The sequence below is a fragment of the Aythya ferina genome (assembly GCF_964211825.1).
Source record: "Aythya ferina genome assembly, contig: HAP1_SCAFFOLD_279, whole genome shotgun sequence".
Classification (NCBI taxonomy): domain Eukaryota; kingdom Metazoa; phylum Chordata; class Aves; order Anseriformes; family Anatidae; genus Aythya; species Aythya ferina.
The window spans coordinates 49,308-72,103 of record NW_028181268.1 but is presented as its reverse complement, the minus strand read 5'-3'; the positions used below and the strand labels follow the sequence as shown (position 1 = coordinate 72,103).

Here is a 22,796-nt window from a genome sequence, read left to right as displayed (position 1 = left end):
ACACCCAGAAACTTCCATGCCTTAACGGCTGGAGAACAAGAAACCGGATACTGCCTGGAGTCTCCTGAATCAACCTTCTTTGTTCCCTCTAAACTCTTTTATATTCCTGATGGCCTCGTCGTTAAGAGTCTAATGTTATCTCAACCACGGGGCTTTCCAACCCCCATGGCCACATTCCCAAATCTCGCCCTTCTTTATTAACATCAACCATTTTCTCAACACGAATTACCACTCCATATATAACACTCCCCAATATACTTGTACCCCACTTGCTGAGCTGAAGTCTGTCAGGAGCCCACATACCTGACTTCTCAAAGGCCTGCCCAAAATCAAAATACCTAAAGCCTTGCTCCGGACACCACCCCCTCAGCTAGCCATTTACCTGTCCCGTTCTTCTCCTTCTTTCTGGGTCCCAGTCACCCATCGAGCAGACAGATGAGAACGCTGCCTGAACGCCGGATCCCTTCAACATCCTTCCCAAAGTCCTTTTTAATGTTACTCATTTTTCTTGTTGCAGCTTCCTGGCACCCAGCCTGAACAACAATAAGAGAATAGTAGTCCTCTGGTTTAATGAGTTGTGGCAGAGCCTTCCTAACGTCTCTGACACATGCTTCAGGCAGACAACACACCTCTCTGGAGAGGTTATCCAGGCGGCAGACAGGAGCCTCAGTGCCCCCCAGCAAGGAGTCTCCAATCAGTAAGACTCTCCACCCTTTTTTTTGTGGCACTCGTTTTGATGCAGCATCCCGTCCAGCCCCGCTCCCTATGCTTGGTACTTCCCTCATCCTTGACATGCTTCTTGGGGCCCGGGTTACAACTATTGTCCGGACCATCATCCTTTTCCTTTCTCTTGCCCAAGAGCCTCAAATCTATCACCCAAGGACACTGTGGGAGTTGGTGGCACCATGGGTGTTGGGGGCAGATGCCTCCTTCCGCTTCGAGCTGAGATGAGGGTCCAGCCCCTTTCCTCTTGTGGGTGATTGAGCCCTCTGTCCTGCAGCTGAGCAGCTGGATCAACTACTACCCCTTGCAGGGACTTCGGAGGGGGCTGCTGGGCTTCAGAAGGGGCAGGTTGACACCTCCTAGCCGTCTCCCTCAGACACTCCAAGGAGCTCCTCAGGCTGCTGCTTTCTCACTGCAGCCCAGCCATCTGCTCAAGCAGTTCCATGAGCAGGGCACATCTGCACCCATGACAGCCCTCTCTTCCCTCAGGACCCAGGGGCCTCCAGATTCTGGAGCTCCCTGCGGTCTCCAGTCTGGACTGCCACTTCACCCCTCAGGGGATCCACCTGGGTGCCCACATGATCCCAGAGAGGCCGTGTCCCCTCATTTTGTGTTGCTGCCCTGGTCCAGACACTGTGATGGGTGCCCACCGTGGTGAGTTATAAGTTTAAAAGGCAGAGATCCCCAAGGAGAGGAAAGGAAGAGAAACGGAGGTGGGAAAGGGAGGAGAGGATCCTCCCCACGCTCCTCCCTGCCCTGCCTGAACTGCCCCACGCAAACTGCCTGCACTAACTGCCAAAGTCTGTCCTGGGTCGCGGTGCTCCCTAGGGACTGCTTTTATACCATCAGGGGGTTGGCTGTTGTCACCCCTTGCTCTGCCTTCAGCACATCAGCGCCTGCTTTTCCAACCTTAATGATTCTGTGGGGCTGTGGCCCATGGAGAGCCCCCACAGCAGCAGGCACCAGGCCAGAGCTGCAGCCTGCAGAGAGGGGCTCACACAGGAGCAGGGGCAGGACCCCACGCTGAAGGTGGGACAGAGAGTGACCGTGAAGGAGCATCATGAGAAAGCATCATGGCCTGACTGCAGCCCCCATTCCCTGTTTCCCTGCACTGCTCATTAGGAGGAGGTGGAAGAGGTAGATAGGGGGAAGGTGTTTTTACCTTGCTTTTAGTTTCTCATGGATCCAGCCTGTTAGCAATGCTCGACAAATCATCGTAATCTCTCTACAAAGTGTGTTAAGCCCGTAACAGCAATTGATGAGTGATCTGCCTGTTCCTTGAATCAACACTGGAGACCTCTTTGACTCTATTTTCTCTGTCCCTTATTTTCAGAAGCCAGAGTGAAAGAGTGGTATATTAGCTCCCCATCAGTGAGAAACCACCACACTGCTCATACCTATTGCTGGTACCAGCTTTGAAAGAAGAGGCAGGACTTCAGGCAGTGCATTGGAGAGATGCTGTTTAATTAAGGAGATGCTAAGAGAGAGTCAGTGCTGATGTACAGTGCTGGCGTGCAGGGAGGCAAAGGATGTGCAGAGTAAACAGAGCAGTTTAATACTCAGGAGAAGCAGGATGAATAAAATACCTTTCTAGGAGTGTAATAAATGGAAATGACACTGAAGATTATTATAACATAATGAGAATGAAATTATCAGGCCTGCAAGGGAAAAAAAAAAGGAAGTCATTTGTGGAGAAAGAGGAAAAAATTATGAATCTTAAAAAAAATCCACGAAATCAGTTTCCTAATAGCACTCCTGAGCTCATTGTTTCTCATGCTGTAGATGAGGGGGTTCACTGTTGGGGGTACCACTGAGTACAGAACTGCCACGACCAAGTCCAAGGATGGGGAGGAGATGGAGGGAGGCTTCAGGTAGGCAAACATGCCTGTGCTGAGAAACAGGGAGACCACAAACAGGTGAGGGAGGCACGTGGAAAAGACTTTGTGCCGGCCCTGCTCAGAGGGCATCCTCAACACGGCCCTGAAGACCTGCACATAGGAAAAAAGAATGAAAAAAAAGCACATGGATGCTAAAGGGACACCAATCATAAGTACCCAAACATTCCTGAGGTAGGACTGTGAGCAGGAGAGCTTGAGGATCTGGGGGACTTCACAGAAGAACTGGTCCACAGCATTTCCTCCGCAGAGGGGCAGGGAAAATGTATTGGCTGTGTGCAGCAGAGCACAGAGAGCCCCGCTGCCCCAGGAAGCTGCTGCCATCTGGGCACAAGCTCTGCTGCCCAAGAGGGTCCCGTAGTGCAGGGGCTTGCAGATGGCAACGTAGCGGTCATAGGACATGATGGTGAGAAGAAAAATCTCTGCTGATATCAAGAAAAGAAACAGAAAGACCTGTGCAGCACATCCTGAGTAGGAAATGGCCCTGGTGTCCCAGAGGGAATTGGCCATGGCTTTGGGGACAGTGGTGGAGATGCAGCCCAGGTCGAGGAGGGCGAGGTTGAGGAGGAAGAAGTACATGGGGGTGCGGAGGCGGTGGTCACAGGCTATGGTGGTGAGGATGAGGCCGTTGCCCAGGAGGGCAGCCAGGTAGATGCCCAGGAAGAGCGCGAAGTGCAGGAGCTGCAACTCCTGTGTGTCTGCGAATGGCAGGAGGACGAACTCTGTGATGGAGCTGCTGTTGGGCATTTGATTCCTCTGGGCACGGGGACCAGTCTGAGGAGGAAAATACAGAAAAATGTTAGGCTGTATTCTGTGAGCAAAATGTCTTTTATTTCTTTTTTAAACCTCAAAAGTGATGCTGTCCTTTCAGGAAAACCTCTGCTGCAGCTGCCTTGCTAGAGTTGTGGTTGGTGCTACCAGAGGTTGCTGCTGGGAGCAGGGACCTCTGGAAGTCCTTGGTGTTTCTGCTGCACTCCAAATGAAATCTTGTGTGTTCAGAGATGGAAGTGCTCTATCCCTTAGAGCACAGTGAGGGCAGCCATCCTGTCCCTCAGTCCTGGTCACAGCTGCCCCCGGCTCGCACCGCTTTGGTTTAGAAGATATCATGCTCAGGTGTTCCCCTGAGAAGAATTGGGACAGAACAGAGGAATCCAGTTTTGAAATGCAAAACTCCAATCTCCTCACCTCTTGAGGACAATCTCAGTTCTCCACACCTAGCAAGGGTTACAGAGGATCACTGCAGCTACCACATATTGATATCCAGCAGCATTAACACGCCCTTAGCCTGTAGGTGTGTTCTCCATGCATAGCACAGAGCTGCTATGGCAGAGCTGTGCCCTGGAGGGGGGCAGCGTGCAGCCCAGTAGAACCCTTGCAGGAAAAGTTTTGAATGCTCTAAAAATGGGGAGACCTGAAGACAGAGTGATCTCATTCACAGCCCCACACACAGCATTTCCACAACCCTACTTGTCATGAGGGGACATGGAGGCTTTTCCTCCTTTAATGTATCTGCATTATGTAACATGCAGCATCCGTACCTTAGCTTCATCTGAGTTATCCCCTATACCACTGACTCCAAAGGCATGTCATGAACAAATTCCCATGCAAATATCTCTAGTGGTCTATGCTGGGGAAGGGGAAGAGACCAAGGGTTGTACTGTGGAAGGCATCAGCAGTGCAGGGATGGCACGGAGGTGCCCAAATCGCTCTGCCACTGACTTTCTGGGAGCAGCTCCCTCTCACTCCCTGCCCATGGCTCTGCTGCCTGCAGCTGTCCCGGCCTGCAGCTGGGTCTCTGTCCCCACACCTCCTGCCTGCAGCTCACAGCCCCCATCCCACCCCATCAGAGCTGGGTGCTCAGCTCTGCCCTGCAGACACCTCCTGGCAGCAGGGCTCTGCCCAGGGGCAGCTCGCTGGGGGCACGTCCTAGAAACCAGGTCACACAGACCCTGCTGACACTGTGCAAGGGGTGGTGGAGCTTTCTATGGGCTGAGGGGCAGGAAAGGGACTTGCTGGGGGTCCTTGTAAACTTCCTTCTTCTGTCGAGTAAGTCTCAGTCTCTTGGAAATAACAGCTTCTATTTCTATTCCCAGTGAGCTAAAAGAAGAGAAAACTGAAAGCAGAGGCTAAGGAAATATGAGAGTTCCCTTTGAAATTCGCCATGGGCAGCTCCCCGGGCAGGCTGAGTGCTGAGCCTGGCAGGCGGCAGAGGCCCTGCCCCGCCACACAGCCCCTGGGGCACAGCAGGGACCCTGCTCTGCACCACAGCCCTGGACACCCCTGCCTGCACCCCCGGCTTCTCCTGCCTCCAGCCACAGACTTACCGGGTGCAGGGCTGCAAAGTCTTCTTCCGCAGGGAGCTCCGTGCATCCTGCCACTTCTGCCTGCCTTTAAGCACTGTGTCTCTGCAGGCAGTGCCCCCAGCCCTGCTGCGCTGTGCAGAGGAGCTGCTCCTGGGCAGAGCTGTCTCTCTGCAGCGCTGCCCGCTTGCCACGAGCTCCCCTTGGGCCCGGGAGCCCGGCCCAGCTCAGCAGCAGAGGCCCAGCCCAAGGCCTCCCTTGCTCTGCCCCCCACCAGGCTCCCTGCACATGGCCCTGGGGAACCTGCTGGCAAACAGCCTGAAGGGATCCCTGGGCTTCCCTCCCTCCCCTGGCACACACACTTCTTGACAGCAGGATCATTTCTCCTAGCACAAAAACAATTATCTGTACCAATCACCTCTTCTCACATCAGCTGATGGTGGGACACCCAGATAAGGTCATAGAAGTAGCTCCTTTAACCCCCTGCTTAAGGAAAGGATTCAGCAGAGTCAGTTAAAACATCTCATGCTGGGTTTTTGTCCTGGGGCTGGAATGGGACTCAGATCCCTCCCATGCCTGCCAAGGACACACAGGACCTAGGGTTTCTCTGCATTCAATTTAGGTGTGCATAACATGGGCAGCTGCAGGTGGGCATCTTGTCTCAGCCCCAGGAGTTGGAGAATATCAGGGGGTTGCAAACACCTGGTGACAGGTCAGGGGGCAGAAGTACGTGCAGGCATCTGCGAGCTCTCATGGAGGAACCCTGAGGGACAGGGCAGCACCTGGGGACATCCCCTTGGAGGCTGGTGAGGAATGCCTTTGGCCAGCTGGAATGACAGCAAATGCACCCATTTAGGACAACTAAACCTGTCCCTCCTCAGTAGGCTCAGGGCAGCCTGTAGAGGCATCCACCTGACCCAATGGAGAACTGTGCCACAGGGAGAGCTGAGTCTCTCTCTCCCTCTAGTTTTCCCTCCATCTTCAGGGACTGTAACAGCACTTGTCTCATGGACATCCCTACAGTATCTAATGAAATTTGGGGCAGCTGCTCCATGTAATAGCCACTTCCAGGCCTGCAGTGCTACCTGAGATGCCAATGCTGCCCAGCACCACTGGAGCATGGTGCTGACATGAGCAGCACAGGACCCCCAGGACAGCTCTGGCCATTCACAGCTGGTACTTAACGGGCACCCCTGAGGGCATCTCTGACAGACCTGGTGCTTATGAGCAAGTGACCTCTTCCCAGGGCTGCAGCGAGCCAAGGTCTGTCCTTCCTGTATCCAGCAGAGGCAGGCAGTGCATGGATATGAGGCGCGTCACACTGGGGTTTCCACTTGTGTCCTTTGGTTTGCAAACACTGCTGCTGCTTCTTATCCCCATCCCTCACGCAGTCAAGACACAGCCCAGTGATTTTTTTCTGTGTTCCTGTATCACAGGATGCCAATAGCCAAGGACATTTTCAGCAGCCCCTTCTCCTGCCTGGAGATCAGCCCCAGCTCCAGCACGGGCCCTCAGGGCTGCACCAACACCACAAAGGCCCTCTGCTGTCAGGGCAGCACAGCCCAGGCCTGTTTCCTTCTGGCCTCAGGAACACCAGGCCATGCCCTTCTTGGGACCCCTTAAGTCATCCTTTTGTGCCCATCTACCATCCACGGCAGGAGGTCTCTGCTGTGAAGGGAAGCCTCTTCATGCCCAGGCTCTTGGCACAAGCTGCCGTGGATGGCACTGGACACACGGGTGCTGTTTCCCAGAGGACCCCCGGAAAGGACCCTGCAGCAGGAGCTGGGAAGCAGGCGACTCGGCACTGCCGGCCCACGTCTGGCTGCTGCTTTGACCCCTCGCTTTCTGCTGACAGCCTCTCCCGCACAGGGAGGAGCGGGCAAAGCCCTGCCCTGCGCCCTGGTGCCCGTCCTGCTCTCACCACCCTGGGACCTGCCCCCCTCGAAGCCCTGGCGGGGAGGAGCGCTGCTGTTCTCAGCGGTGTTGGTCACTGCCCGTACCTGGAGTGTCTGATGGTCCTCCCCCCGAGACCAGGCTTCCCAAGCAGCCATTTCTGCCCGGGCTTGCTGTATTCGCTCTCGGTACAAGGGCCAAGAGCTCTTTTTTTGGTCCCACTGCGAGGACAGGTTCCAGGTCTCCTGGAGGAAAACAAACAGAAAACACAACAGCAGACAGGATTGGTCTCAGCTGTTGGACCGAAGACCTCTGCCATCACAGACCCAGAAAGCCCTCATTCCTTTTCCATCCCCCTGGTCCAAATGAAGCGGCTCATGGCAACACGGGAGGCAGCAAGAGGCAGGGAAAGTGTCTCCCGAGGAAGAGGAGAAGGAGGTAACAAGCGTGAAAATGAACGCAGCCCAAGGGTCTGGCTTGGGATCGCTCCACACAAAGAGGCTTTAGTACAGTGCCAAACCGCGTGGTCATTGCAGCAAGGCAGAGCAGGTACCTGCGCCAATCTGCGAGAGGCTTCGGGAGCAGGGAGCGCAGTGCTCGTGGACTTGGCTCGAGGAGCTGGTTCCTGCCTGTCTGTCTTCGTCCTGGGGGAGCTGCCTGGACACGGGGGGAGCACACTGCAAACAGACACCGGGAGGCTGCATGAGCCCGGGGGAATTTGGTCTCCAGTCCGCGCTCGCAAGCTGCGTCAGCCTCTGCAGCAGACGGCAGTTCCGCAGCGAATGGGTGTGGGACTGGCCGTGTTCGCTTCAGCAGAGACGGAGAGAGCCAACCGCCAAGCTGTGGCACCAGCTGCCTTCAGGAAGGCTCGGGATGCCCGTATCCAGGCCCTTTGTGGTGGCAGAAGGAGAGGAGCAGTGTCTTGTGCAAGGACAGGATCCTAGAGACACCAGTACGGCCCACCCGGGCTTATGGGTGGAAAGCAGATTATCTTATCTATATTATTATTAGCTGGGGAGCTAGCGACATCGGAGAACGCCATCAGGGAAGAGGGGAAGGCATGCCACCTCCCTCCCTCGGCACTCTCTTGTGCCTGCCATGAAGTCTGGCATATTTTTTGGAAAAAATGCCTGAAAGAAACGTTTCCACCTGCTATCACAGCTCCTTAGGCTGGAAGAAACTGCGGGGGACGTTTGCTCCCACAGACAAAAAGATGGACTCCGTTGCAATGTGGGGGTCTCCTGAAGGGACAAGAGCTTCTGCAACAAGGCTCTGCATCCAGCTCCCCCAAGGATCAGGGCCCTGCTGGAAAATGAAGCTGTGTCCTGGTTTCAGTTAGCACAGAATTAATTTTCTTCCTAGTAGCTGGTGGAATGCTGTGTTTTGGCTTAGAATGAGAAGAGTGCTGATAACACCCCGATGCTTTAATTGTTGCAGAGCAGTGCTTATACTAAGCCAAGGACATCTCAGCCTTTGCTCTGTCCTGCCAACGGGCAGGCTGGGGGGTGCAGTAAGAGCTGGGAGGGGACAGACCCAGGACAGGTGACCCAAACTAGCCAAAGGGGTATTCCATACCATCTGACGTCATGCTAAACAATATATAGGGGTGGCTAGCCGGGGGGAGGGGGCCGGACTGCTCGGGGTTAGGCTGGGCATCGGTCAGCGGGTGGTGAGCAATTGCATTGTGCATCACTTGTTTGTACATACTATTATTACTTTCGTATTATCACCATTGTATCATCATTATTATTATTGTTATTATTATTTTGTTATTTTTTTTTTTTCCTGTCTTATTAAACTGTCTTTATCTCAACTCACGGGCTTCACTTTCCATTTCTCTCCCCCGTCCCAGAGAGGGAGGGGGGAGGGTGAGCGAACGGCTGCGTGGTGTTTAGCTGCCGGTCGGGTTAAACCACGACAGTCTTTTTGGCGCCCAACGTGGGGCCCAAAAGGTTGAGATAACGGCAGAAGCTGCTGAGGGAGAAGGTGAATCGAGTCAGTTTGCAGAAGTGAAAGCCATTCAGCTGGCTTTAGACATTGCTGAACGAGAAAAATGGCCAGTTCTCTATCTCTACACCGATTCATGGATGGTAGCAAATGCCCTGTGGGGATGGTTACAGCAATGGAAGCAAAACAACTGGCAGCGTAGGGGCAAACCTATCTGGGCTGCTGCATTGTGGCAAGATATTGCTGCTCGGGTAGAGAACCTGGCTGTGAAAGTACGCCACGTAGATGCTCATGTGCCCAAGAATCGGGCTACTGAAGAACATCAAAACAACCAGCAGGTGGATCAGGCTGCTAAGATTGAAGTAGCTCAGGTGGACCTGGATTGGCAGCATAAAGGTGAATTATTTATAGCCCGATGGGCCCATGACACCTCAGGCCATCAAGGTAGAGATGCAACATACAGATGGGCTCGTGATCGAGGGGTGGACTTGACCATGGACGCTATAGCACAGGTTATTCATGACTGTGAAACATGTGCTGCAATCAAGCAAGCCAAACGGTCAAAGCCTCTTTGGTATGGAGGACGATGGCTGAAATATAAGTATGGAGAGGCCTGGCAGATTGATTACATCACACTCCCTCAAACTCGCAATGGCAAGCGCCACGTACTTACAATGGTGGAAGCAACCACCGGATGGCTGGAAACATATCCTGTGCCTCATGCTACCGCCCGGAACACCATCCTGGGCCTTGAAAAGCAAGTCCTATGGCGACATGGCACCCCAGAAAGAATAGAATCAGACAATGGGACTCACTTCCGAAACAACCTTATAGACACTTGGGCCAAAGAACATGGTATTGAATGGGTGTATCACATCCCCTATCATGCACCAGCCTCCGGGAAAGTTGAACGATACAATGGCCTGTTAAAGACTACCTTGAAAGCAATGGGCGCTGGGACGTTCAAAAACTGGGATACGCATTTGGCAAAGGCCACCTGGTTAGTCAATACTAGGGGATCTACCAACCGAGCTGGACCTGCCCAATCAAACCTGTTACGTACTGTAGATGGGGATAAAGTTCCTGTAGTGCATGTAAAAAATATGCTGGGTAAAACAGTCTGGGCTACTCCTGCCTCAGGAAAAGGCAAACCTATTCGTGGAATTGTTTTCGCTCAGGGACCTGGATATACTTGGTGGGTGATGCAAAAGAACGGAGAGGTCCGGTGTGTACCTCAAGGAGATTTAATACTGGGTGAGAATAGCCCATGAACTGAATTGCACCATGTTAAATAGTATATTATACTGTATGTTATCACTACCATGATTACTATAGGTGACTAATTAGAATGTATGGAAAAGAGTGTAACCTGAGCATGACATAAATGGTATGGAATAAGGGGTGGATAGATGTCCTGGTTTCAGTTAGCACAGAATTAATTTTCTTCCTAGTAGCTGGTGGAATGCTGTGTTTTGGCTTAGAATGAGAAGAGTGCTGATAACACCCCGATGCTTTAATTGTTGCAGAGCAGTGCTTATACTAAGCCAAGGACATCTCAGCCTTTGCTCTGTCCTGCCAACGGGCAGGCTGGGGGGTGCAGTAAGAGCTGGGAGGGGACAGACCCAGGACAGGTGACCCAAACTAGCCAAAGGGGTATTCCATACCATCTGACGTCATGCTAAACAATATATAGGGGTGGCTAGCCGGGGGGAGGGGGCCGGACTGCTCGGGGTTAGGCTGGGCATCGGTCAGCGGGTGGTGAGCAATTGCATTGTGCATCACTTGTTTGTACATACTATTATTACTTTCGTATTATCACCATTGTATCATCATTATTATTATTGTTATTATTATTTTGTTATTTTTTTTTTTCCTGTCTTATTAAACTGTCTTTATCTCAACTCACGGGCTTCACTTTCCATTTCTCTCCCCCGTCCCAGAGAGGGAGGGGGGAGGGTGAGCGAACGGCTGCGTGGTGTTTAGCTGCCCGTCGGGTTAAACCACGACAAGCTGGCGTGCCAGTCTCAGGCAAACGTGCTGCACGCTTGCCATCCGTGGAGAGAGCGGCTGCCTCCGGGACGGGTGTCAGGAGCCTTTCTGGTGGGTCCAAAGGGGACATCTCTCCTGTGTGGCTGCAAGTGGCTCCTTCCTCCTTTCCCCCAAGGGTCTCACCTGGTGGAAGGCTTCTTCTCCAGATCTTGCTGCCTCGTGTCTGGCTCCCAGCTTCTCACCGTGGGGAGGGAAAGCTTCCGCAGCTTGCCAGTACGGAACAATGAAACTAGGAAAGGAGGAAGCTCTTCAGAGCAGCCGCATGGGCACTGCCTTTTAAGCTGGTTGCAGTCAGCCAGCGTGGGGCAGGGACCACCCCCAGACAGCACGGACCCTTACCTCTTCTCATCCTGTACTCTCCTGCAGCTTCCTGCTGCGAGGTGGACGGCACTTTGGCCTCTGGCCTTGTCCTCACAGTCAGATGAAACCTGGCAAACAAAAGAGGACACGGGCTTGAAGAAGGCTGGCCTCCTACCCGTTGCAGCTTGCTGGCAGTAATCCTCCTGGTGTTGCACGGGGCATGGCATCCCTTTTCTGTCACGTTCACGCATGGGGTTTGTTGTCAAGCTTCCCGCAACACCAGAAAAGGTAGCCTAAATTCCCAGCAGCACGGGCACAAGAAGCACAACCGCAATGCCCCTCCTCTCCAGGTGAAGACACTCGTAGCCGAAAGTCAGCAGGAGTTAACCAGGACCCAGTCTCTCCAGGATTTAGCCCCGACTGGATGCTGAGCGTGGAGACCCGACCGCGCACCTTCCAAAGGAGGAGGTGGGAAGCCAAGGGCTGCGGAGGAAATGCACTCACCTTGGGAACATCTGCATCCCACGAGCGGTGGTCTCTCCACTCGAGGCAGTCGGGTGTGTCCGCCATATTCTCTGCAAAGAGACACAGACCTGCTGGTTGGGGTTCTGAGGCAGTTTTCTCAGGGCCCTCATTGACAGGAAGCAAACCTGTCTCCCAAGCCAAAAGAAAGACTTCTCTCCAAAACCCTCCTCCAAAGCCTCTTCCATCAACCTTTGTTCTGCTCTGGAGGAGCATGGCAGAATATCGAGGCTGTACAGTAACGCTGCCAGGCCTTTTGCAGGGGCCAGCATCCAGACGCTCAGAAGAGCTCATGGAGAAAGCAGCTAAAGGGGCAGGCGTGGGGAAAGGCACCTGACTGGCCTGCCGTGTCCAGGCTGGCCAACAGCGGTCGGATTGATCACCCTTCCACAGGATTCCCAAAGAAATTGAAGTAGCCCTCAAAACATCACCAACTTACACTGTGGAGCACTGCAAAGAGGTCCGCAGTGCTCTCCAGACGTTTAACACAGTCCGGATAAAACTTCATGCACAGGAAATCATCTTCGCACGTCAAAACACCGATGTCCCTGAAGGCAAAGGGGACGTGCTCCTTGTTCCTCAGGAGGCAACAGTACAAGACGATGGTCTCCTTCACACACTCCTGCACCATGTACAGTGGTAAGGAGGTGGCTTCTGCTAGCTGCAGGTAGTTCAGCTGCTTCACCTTGATGTCATCTGCAAGGAGAAGCAACATCCTCAGCAACAAATCCTTACGGACATGGGGCAGGAAGAGGGGGGCTGCTGCCTTCTCACCAGGGAGGATCTCAGGGGGACAGTACATGTCCTCCACCCACGCCTCATCAATGTCCAGCTGGAAGAACGGTTTGCGAATCAAGAACTGCTTTTGCTTCACATGGAATTCCTCTTGGAGAACAGCAAAGGTCCCGAGTTGCGCAACCTGAATAGCCTGCACACAGACAAGACAGAAAGGCTGACGAGGGAGTTCTTGAGAGACGGGAAAAGGGATGACTGTCAGAGCAGGGGGACACTGCTCTGTGCCCTGCCCGCTCCTGAGGGACAATGGGGCAAGGTGGGGCACTTTGGAAAGCTTTGGAGAAGAGCCGCATCCTCCGTTTCTTTCATCAACCCCTCCCAGGATTTGCCACCATCCCTTGGCTAGGGAACAGCCCAGAGGTTTCCAGCACACAGCTTAGGCCTGGGACTGATTCCTTAGGCCTAGGCCTAAACACACGGCTTAGGCCTGGGACTGATTCCCTAGGCCTAGGCCTAAACACACGGCTTAGGCCTGGGACTGATTATCCTAGGCACGGACCCAGGATATTCCCCCATCTCTCTGCTCGCCCTCTCCACTCAGGCCCCAGGGAAGAGTGAAGCCCTAGGGTGTGCCAAACCCCCGAGAAGCAGAGCAGATCTGGCCTTGGTTTCTCTCCCAGCTGGCCAGCAAGCTGCTCCGGGCACCCTGGGCAGTCTCAGTGTAGGGTAGGAATTGCTCTGCAGGGCCCAGGACACCAGCCCACCTTATCCTGCTCCAGCGCTTCCAGAATTTGTGCAGATACAGCATCCCAGACAGCCTCAGTCTCTGGAAAGCAAGGAAAAGACAGGTCAGGCTCCAGGCCAGACAGCTCACCACCTCTTGGCAAGCACCGCACCCAGGCAAGGACACATGCAGGCATATGCGAGCCCCCCCAGAAAAACAACATGCGGGCATTCCTGGGACATTCCGGAGAGGCCTGTGGGAGCTGCAGGCCACACCAGTCTCTGGGACACCAGAGGTCTTTCCTCCCAGAGCCAGATCCCAAAGAGGCAGCAGCTCCCAGGGAAACCTGGCCCTGGATTGTCCCCATCACAAGGAGGCTGAGCCATGCCCAGAGGAGCCCTGGGGCTCAGAACAGGACCCATCATCAGGACCCAGGGGTCCTGGCTGCCCCATTGTCCCCTGAGCCCAGCAGGATCCTCAGGCAGGGCTCTCGCAGCAGCCACCAGCTCTGTCCAGCACCACCACCACCCCCCAGCCCTGGACCTGCAGCTTTGGACAGCTGACAGCCCCTGGGCCACCCTGTGGGAAGGGACTCCTGACACCCTTACCTTTGGGGGAGAGGTGTAGGAGCACTGGGAACTGGGAAACCAAATCAGGGTCGATGGTCACCCTCCAGCAGCCCTCCATCTCGCTTGCTGCTGGCCCTCAGCTCAGGACAAGGGATGCCCGCCCTGGCTCTTCAACCACAGCTCCTCTGCAAGGTGCGCCTGCTCCTCCGCCCGTCAGCGAGGGTCGCCCAGTGCAAGCTTGCTGCCTGCTAACCACACTCCTGGCCACAGAAGGACAGCGGTGGGGAGCACCCAAGCAGTGCCCAGCACGGACCAGGCCTTGCAGGGAAGTGCCAGCACTGCCGCTGCTCAAGTGCTTATGTGCTGGTGATGCAGTCCATCCTTTTGTGACATCATCACATGTCCTAATAAGCCTTATGACGTCAGCAGCATGGAGATGGCACAGCTCACGAGACAGACGAGAGATTTCCCTTCCTGTCCTGAGAAACAGTCACCTCCCTTCTGCCCAGTTCATTCCTAGCGGTTCCTGGCCCATCCACCAGGAGCATCTCCAAATGCTGACAAAGGCCACGGAATAAAGGAAGTGGAGCGCTGGAGAAGTCACTGCTGTGCTCCTGCCCCAACACACCTCTGCTTTTCCAGGAAGGTGGGGTTTGAGGCTTGTCCTAGGGCTGGGCCTTTTGCAAAAGACAGGGTAAAAGCTGTCTTCAGAGCACTGAAGTTTCTTGACACGCTTTGCCTGAGTCTTGGGAGTATGATTCATTCTGTCCACTCTGCCACTAGACTGGGGTCTGTCTGTAAGGGCTATGCGGATCCCAACCAATCCCTAATAGTCTGCTTCTTTTAGTAACTGCCTTGGCTATCAATTGTGGACCTCTGTCCGATGGCGTTCCCAAAGGTGCCCCAAATCTCGGAATTCTTTCTTTTACCACAGCTTGTACTACTTCTCTCGCCTTCCTGGTATGACACGGAAAGGCCTCAGGCCAGCCTGCAGACGAGTCCACGAGGACTAACAAATACTTCAGCCCCCCTTTCTAGGCAGTTCGCTAAAGTCAATCTGCCAATACTCTCCAGGTGCCTGCCCCTCAGCAGTGGATTTTTGTGTGTTTAGTGGATTATTTCTCCAACACATGTCATGTCACGCCTTTCTGTGACTGAGCGAGGAGCCTCCACCATGTTCCTGCGTATAAATGAGAGGGGTTTTGCCTCTCGGCAGAAGCCGTCCCCAGGCTCTCAGCATATTTAAGCAGCTACAGCTGCTTTTCTTTGTCTGAGACCCAGTCTCAGCTGATGAGGAAGTAATGGGACCGGCAAACCTTTCTGGCTGCAGCAGCTCAGGCCTGGCTGCCCTGGCCCTGCGGCAGGAGGAGCTGCCTGAAGACCCCCAGGGATGGCACGGAGGGGCTGCAGGCCTCCCAGCATCTATGAGTGAGTGGGCCTGTGCAGTACTAGATGTAGGGCTGGGCCCCGAAACCTCATCTCTTTCCCTGTGCTGAAAAGCAGCTGGACTATGACATGAATTTTGCAGGAGGAGTGTCAAGACACAGGTTTTCCTGTTTGCAAGTCCCAGATCCTGCTGAACACCACCTAGGTCGACCCATCTGGCAGCTGTGCACAGAAGATGTTTCCAACATCCCACAGAAACCTCGGGAATGTTTGCACCCAGCAGTGTCCCTTTCCTGTGACCGTCCGAGTGATTAAAGGCCCCCAGGGTGACATGGGGTCATTGAATTCATCTTAGTCCAGTGGCTTCCACAAGACTGTCTGCTTCTTCAGCCTGACTGCAGGCATCTACCTCTGACCACAAGGTCACCCTGACTGGCTCTGCTCTGACCCTCACCCACAAGGGCTCCCCCACTCTGCTGCCCATCCCATAGAGGAGCTCCAAGCATCCAGACAGATCCTTCACATGGAGGGCAACCCCCTGTTGATCACCCCTGCCTGTCTCTTCTGGACAATCTGCCCCCATCCAGCACGGCACCCCAAGCTGAGGGACCTGTCCCCCCACACCTCAGCAGCTCTGCCATCAATGACCCAGCCCTGTGACAGCAGGCGGGGATCCAGCTCCTCCTGCCTGTGCCCCAGGCTGAGGGCATTGGGGCACATCTGGGCTGCAGCACCTCAGCTGTGGCACAAGGGCCAAACTCAGGCTTGTCCCAGATCTTGTGCCAAGAGCCTGGGCATGAAGAGGCTTTTCTTCAGAGCAGAGACAAGCTGCCATGGATGGCAGGTGGCCCTAGGAGGATGAAATGAGGGGCCTGAATTACAGTACGCCCTGGTGTTCCTGAGGCCAGAAGGAAACAGGCCTGGGCTGTGCTGCCCTGACAGCAGAGGGCCTTTGTGGTGTTGGTGCAGCCCTGAGGGCCCATGCTGGAGCTGGGGCTGATCTCCAGGCAGGAGAAGGGGCTGCTGAAAATGTCCTTGGCTATGGGCATCCTGTGATACAGGAACACAGAAAAAAATCACTGGGCTGTGTCTTGACTGCGTCAGGGATGGGGAAAAGAAGCAGCAGCAGTGTTTGTAAACCAAAGGACACAAGTGGAAACCCCAGTGTGACGTGCCTCATATCTATGCATTGCCTGCCTCTGCTGGATACAGGAAGGACAGACCTTGGCTTGCTGCAGCCCTGGGAAGAGGTCACTTGCTCATAAGCACCAGGTCTGTCAGAGATGCCCTCAGGGGTGCCCGTTAAGTACCAGCTGTGAATGGCCAGAGCTGTCCTGGGGGTCCTGTGCTGCCCGTGTCAGCTGCATGCTCCAGTGGTGCTGGGCAGCGTTGGCATCTCAGGTAGCACTGCAGGCCTGGAATTGCCTTTAAATGGAGCAGCTGCCCCAAATTTAATTAGATACTGTAGGGATGTCCATGAGACAAGTGCTGTTACAGTCCCTGGAGATGGAGGGAAAACTAGAGGGAGAGAGAGACTCAGCTCTCCCTGTGGCACAGTTCTCCATCGGGTCAGGTGGATGCCTCTACAGGCTGCCCTGAGCCTACTGAGGAGGGACAGGTTTAGTTGTCCTAAATGGGTGCATTTGCTGTCATTCCAGCTGGCCAAAGGCATTCCTCACCAGCCTCCAAGGGGATGTCCCCAGGTGCTGCCCTGTCCCTCAGGGTTCCTCCATGAGAGCTCGCAGATGCCTGTACGTACTTCTGCCCCCTGACATGTCACCAGGTGTTTGCAACCCCCTGATATTCTCCAGCTCCTGGGGCTGAGACAAGATGCCCACCTGCAGCTGCCCATGTTATGCACACCTAAACTGAGTGCAGAGAAACCCTAGGTCCTGTGGGTCCTTGGCAGGCATGGGAGGGATCTGAGACCCATTCCAGCCCCAGGACAAAAACCCAGCATGAGATGTTTTAACTGACTCTGCTGAATCCTTTCCTTAAGCAGGGGGTTAAAGGAGCTACTTCTATGACCTTATCTGGGTGTCCCACCATCAGCTGATGTGAGAAGAGGTGATTGGTACAGATAATTGTTTTTTGTGCTAGGAGAAATGATCCTGCTGTCAAGAAGTGTGTGTGCCAGGTGAGGGAGGGGAGCCCAGGGATCCCTTCAGGCTGTTTGCCAGCAGGTTCCCCAGGGCCATGTGCAGGGAGCCTGGTGGGGGGCAGAGCAAGGGAGGCCTTGGGCTGGGCCTCTGCTGCTGAGCTGGGCCAGGCTCCTGGGCCCAAGGGGAGCTCCTGGCAAGCGGGCAGCGCTGCAGAGAGACAGCTCTGCCCAGGAGCAGCTCCTCTGCACAGCGCAGCAGGGCTGGGGGCACTGCCTGCAGAGACACAGTGCTTAAAGGCAAGCAGCAGTGGCAGGATGCACGGAGCTCCCTGCGGGAGAAGACTTCCCAGCCCTGCAGCCAGTAAGTGTCTGGCTGGAGGCAGGAGAAGCCGGGGGTGCAGGCAGGGGTGTCCAGGGCTGTGGTGCAGAGCAGGGTCCCTGCTGTGCCCCAGGGGCTGTGTGGCGGGGCAGGGCCTCTGCCGCCTGCCAGGCTCAGCACTCAGCCTGCCCGGGGAGCTGCCCAGGGCGAATTTCAAAGGGAACTCTCATATTTCCTTAGCCTCTGCTTTCAGTTTTCTCTTCTTTTAGCTCACTGGGAATAGAAATAGAAGCTGTTATTTCCAAGAAGAGACTGAGACTTACTCGACAGAATAAGGAAGGTTACAAGGACCACCATTCAGTCCCTTTCCTGCCCCTCAGCTCATAGAAAGCTCCACCACCACATGGGCAGTCTCATCAGGGTCGGTGTGCCCTGGGCTCTAGGACGTGCCCCCAGCGAGCTGCCCCTGGGCAGAGCCCTGCTGCCAGGAGGTGTCTGCAGGGCAGAGCTGAGCACCCAGCTCTGATGGGGTGGGATGGGGGCTGTGAGCTGCAGGCAGGAGGCGTGGGGACAGAGACCCAGCTGCAGGCAGGGACAGCTGCAGGCAGCACAGAAGCTCTCTGTGGGAGTGAGAGGGAGCTGCTCTCACTATATGATGAGTTGGGCGAGGGCTTTGGAGATGCGCACTTTGAACCTGGATTCCTCTGCTCTCAGTAGCATTAAGGGTCAAGTCAGAGGAACACCTAAGTGTGACCAACCTCCCGAGGAGTCTGCATGGGGCAGCTGAGAACAGGACTGATTGATACACCTTCTGTCCTCACTCTGCCCTGAGGGACAGTCCCTTTGCCTTGCAGGAGCCCCAGGATTTCACTTGGTGGGAAGTACACCAAGGATTTCTACCTTTAAGGACTTCTCAGGTGTGTAGGACAAAAAAAATACACAAAAAAATACACAATACACCAAGCCCTATTCTGCAAGTGAGTGAATTTCTGCAACAATGATGAAAAGTTCCTTTATATATTATGTCTACACAAGTGTTGTTTTTATTTCTTTTAATTTTTTATTTTTTATTTCTTTTTAGACCGGCCTCAAGGTCAAGAGACATCAGATGTCCAACAGCAGCTCCATCCCCGAGTTCCTCCTCCTGCCATTTGCAGACACACGGGATCTGCAGCTCCTGCACTTCGCACTCTTCCTGGGCATCTACCTGGCTGCCCTCCTGGGCAACGGCCTCATCCTCACTGCCATAACCTGTGACCACCGCCTCCACACCCCCATGTACTTCTTCCTCCTCAACCTCGCCCTCCTCGACCTGGGCTGCATCTCCACCACTGTCCCCAAAGCCATGGCCAATTCCCTCTGGGGATCCAGGGCCATTTCCTATGCAGGGTGTGCTGCCCAGGTCTTTCTCTTTCTATTCTTCCTCTCTGCAGACTATTCCCTTCTCACCATCATGTCCTACGACCGCTACGTTGCCATCTGCAAGCCCCTGCACTACAGGAGCCTCCTGGGCAGCAGAGCTTGTGCCCAGATGGCAGCAGCTGCCTGGGGCAGTGGGGCTCTCTGTGCTCTGCTGCACACAGCCAATACATTTTCCCTGCCCCTCTGCGGAGGAAATGCTGTGGACCAGTTCTTCTGTGAAGTCCCCCAGATCCTCAAGCTCTCCTGCTCACAGTCCTACCTCAGGCATGTTTGGGTACTTATGATTGGTGTCCCTTTAGCATCCATGTGCTTTTTTTTCATTCTTTTTTCCTATGTGCAGGTCTTCAGGGCCGTGCTGAGGATGCCCTCTGAGCAGGGCCGGCACAAAGCCTTCTCCACGTGCCTCCCTCACCTGGTCGTGGTCTCCCTGTTTGTCATCACTGGACTTTTTGCCTACATAAAGCCCTCCTCAATCTCCTTCCCAGCCCAGGACCTGATGGTGTCATTTCTGTACTCAGTGATGCCTCCAGCAGTGAACCCCCTCATCTACAGCATGAGGAACCAGGAGCTCAAGTGTGCCATTAGGAATATGATTTCAGTGATGTTTCTGAAAAGTGAGAAATTACTGCTTTTTCTCCACAAATGACTTCCTGGGTACTTGTTTCATGATCATTATTGTAACATTTATCTTTGTTGTCATTCCCATTCATTAGTTTATTAGATTTATTTTTTTAATATATATATCTACCGTACGTTGAGGAATGAAACTGCTTTTTCAGTACTCTCTCTAATCATCTGCTTAATAAAACAGGATCTCCCCAACAGACTGCCTGAAATCCTGCTTCTTCTTTCAAAGCTGATGCCAATAACGTGGCTGAGCAGTGTGGTGGTTTCACAGCAATGGGCAGCTGAGCTCCAGCACATCACACTCATCACACTTTCACCCCCTCCTCAAAGGAGTAGCTGAAGAAAACAGAGCGCTCCTTTTTTTTTTTTTTTTTTTTTTTTTTTTTTTTTTAAGATACAGGTAGAAGATTCAGTGTAGGGAGATTAAGATCACTTACTGAGATTTAACTAACTGACTGGAGCAGTGAGAAACTAAAAACAAAAAGTTTCTCACTCTTATCTCTCCCAGCTGCTGTTGCGTAGCAGCTTATTTTTTACTCTTTCTTAAATATGTTTTCACAGAAATGCCAATGCCATCACTTACTGGCTTGATTCTTCTGATTGGCTGGATTCTTGTCACAGAAGCCACCCCTATGGCACCCTGCTACCAAAACCTTACCAAGTTAACTCACTACAGGAGGGATACAAATTTAATCAGAAGGTTGGAGCAACTCTTGTATGAAGAGAGGTTGAGAGAGCTGTGGATGTTCAGCCTGGAGAAGTCAAGTCTCTGGGGTGACCTCATTGCAGCTTTTCTTTTTTTTTCTTTCTTTTTTTTTCTTTCTTTTCTTTTTTTAAAAAAAAAAAAAAAAAAGAGGGCCCCCTTAAAGGGGCCTCAGGGAAATGGGGCTTCTCACACTTCGTATTTTTGTTTGGTTTGGGGAGTGTTTTGCATTTATTTTGCTGTCCTATGTGCAGATCCTCAGGATCTGTTGCTCATATTCCTACCTCAGGAGTGTTTGGGTACTTATGATTGGTTTCTCTTTAGCATCCACGTGTTTAATTGTCATTCTTTTCTCCTATGTGCATGGACGGCACAAAGCCTTTTCCACGTGCCTCCCTCACCTGGCCGTGGTCTCCCTGTTTTTCAGCACTGCCATTTTTACCTACTTGAAGCCCCCCTACATCTCCTCCCCATCCCTGGATCTCGTGGTGGCAGTTTTGTACTCGGTGGTTCCTCCAGCCATGAACCCCCTCGTCTACAGCATGAGGAACAAGGAGCTCAAGGATGCACTGCAGAAACTCATGAGTGGGTGTACATCAGAAGTAATGTACTGCCTGTCTTCTCCGGAATAGCACTGCTAATATAACTCATGATAAAAAGCTTGTCTTTTGTTCTTTGGTGGGTTTGGTTTGTTATTAATGAGGGCAACAATGTTTTCCATATAAATTGTCATTATTGATCCTACTCACGTATTTAAACAAAACAAAGGAACCTGCAGTGAAGAGTGTGTCTGAGATGCTTTTTCTGAGAATTTTGCTGGGGGTTCCAGGGTAATGCCCATGGGTGGAAATGAAGAGGAATATAGAGACCCACCATAGCAGCACTGCCAGGAAGCAGCAGGGTTTCGTCTGTCCAGAGCTACTTTCATCCCGCTTCTACAATCTCCTTCTGAGTGTTTTCTGTTGGCATAAGCCTGATTGTTCCTGTAGCTTGGTCACAGTACTGCTGTGTGGCAATCCTGTGACCACAGGCAGGGACTGGCAACGGGCATTTTTGTGGCACAGCTGGCCTCCAGAACAGCATTTCCATCCCATAAAGTGATTCTGCTCAGGGTAGTGCCTGGCGGCTCAGGTCTTCCTTCACAGTTGCTGTCAAGAACATTGCAGTCCAGAAATGGACTCCAAGAGGGACCTGGCTTTGCCTGTTTCTCCATGGGCTCAGGGTGAAGTGATCAGAGCCCCAGCTGGGTGTTTGAGGGCATGAGCACTCCCTCAGGTGTTGCTTGTTGGTGTCCAGCACTCAGGCAGATGGTGAGGAGGCTCCAGTTAACCTGCCTGTGGCACTACAGCATGTGCTGGGGCTGGTGGCAGGTGAGCAGATTTTGGAAGGAATCAGGAGAGCCCAGGGGAGCTGCAGGGACAGTGTGTCCCAGGGGGTCAGCAGTGAATGGAGCCCACAGAGCATGAGCCTCTTCCCGGTGGAGTCCCCCTGCGATCAAGTGTTAAATCTGGATGTGAGCAGGACAAGAAGAGCCCTGTGACCCAGGGGACATAGCAAGAACAGGGAAAAGAGTCTGGTGAGCGAATGTGGAATGTGAATAGTGGAATGCCATAGGGTGCAGCACCCAAACACTTCTCATGGCACTGCAAAGAAGGCAGGCTTCCTCTGAGCATCCTCAACAGCCACAGAAGAGCTGGTGTGGGAGGCAGTCTGTGGAGGAGCCCCATGAATTGTCTCTGCCTCCCAGCCTGCCCAGCACAGCCCTGCAGAGTGCCCCTGTTTCCCAGACACCACAGCCCCCTTGCTCTGCAAGGCAGTACCACCAGCTGGGGCTGTGGGGAGCATGGTGAGAGGGTGCAGGAATGGCTGGCCAGGCCAGCACAGGCGTGCTCCTTCCTGGGAAAGGCTCTCTGTTGAGGTGGGAAGTCCTGGGAGGAGAGTGGGGCTCCGTGTGTGTGCAGGGGATCCCTGGAAAGAGAAACCCCTGGGTACTTCTGCAGCTTGGAGCAGGCTGCCAGGGCTTGACGGCAGCAGGAGCTGCCTGAGGAGCTCCAGGACCAGGGCTCTCAGCCCAGCTCAGAGAGGTGGTTTGTTCCTCTATATTGGGACACAGAATGGCTCAGTCAGAAGTCCAGATGTGCCTGGTACAGTTGAGGCTTCAGCATGCACATGGTGTACATGTGCTGAGGTGAACCTGAGGCTGCACAAATGCCCTCAGCCAGGATGCATTCCTCATGCCTTGGAGAATGAAGGCTGGTCAGCCTCACCTCAGTCCCTGTGAAGGTGATGGGGCAAGCTTTTCCACAGCCACCTCCAGGCACTTGAAGGACAAAAACAGGACTGATGAACCAACCCATAGAGGAAGGGAAGGAAAGGGAAGCAAAGGGAAGGGAAGGTACTTACTTGTCTTTAGCAAGGCCTTTGGCTTTATCTCAGAGAATTCTTATAGCCAGAATGGTGCTATGTGGATTTAACAAATTGGTGAGGCCGTGGGTGTGCCAGTTTGCTGGACAATCAGGCCCAGATATCATCCATGACACATAGTTCTGTCAGCCAGTTCTTAGCATCATCCCTCAGCAAT

At 53.6% G+C, this 22,796-nt stretch overlaps 4 protein-coding genes across 4 annotated transcripts in view; 2 read left to right on the top strand and 2 right to left on the bottom strand.

Annotated features, from left to right (window-relative positions):
* LOC311429063 (uncharacterized protein) overlaps positions 1–22,796 on the top strand; it is a 70,586-nt gene that overhangs the window by 17,117 nt on the left and 30,673 nt on the right. The window lies entirely within an intron of this gene.
* Positions 1,718–3,365, bottom strand: LOC311429070 (olfactory receptor 14A16-like; the record flags this gene model as incomplete). The annotated part of the gene is made up of 2 exons (XM_084540218.1): positions 1,718–1,746; positions 2,477–3,365. The coding sequence occupies 2 exons, from the start codon at positions 3,363–3,365 to the stop codon at positions 1,718–1,720; spliced, it is 918 nt and encodes a 305-aa protein (XP_084396344.1).
* Positions 4,180–13,775, bottom strand: LOC311429069 (coiled-coil domain-containing protein 81-like; the record flags this gene model as incomplete). The annotated part of the gene is made up of 10 exons (XM_084540217.1): positions 4,180–4,245; positions 6,919–7,056; positions 7,365–7,488; positions 10,931–11,036; positions 11,147–11,235; positions 11,612–11,682; positions 12,069–12,325; positions 12,404–12,557; positions 13,129–13,190; positions 13,697–13,775. 10 exons carry the CDS (start codon positions 13,773–13,775, stop codon positions 4,180–4,182), a joined length of 1,146 nt encoding a protein of 381 aa, XP_084396343.1.
* LOC311429074 (olfactory receptor 14A16-like) lies at positions 18,572–20,992 on the top strand (the record flags this gene model as incomplete). Its single annotated transcript, XM_084540220.1, has 2 exons — positions 18,572–19,323; positions 20,643–20,992. 2 exons carry the CDS (start codon positions 18,572–18,574, stop codon positions 20,845–20,847), a joined length of 957 nt encoding a protein of 318 aa, XP_084396346.1. The 3' UTR covers positions 20,848–20,992.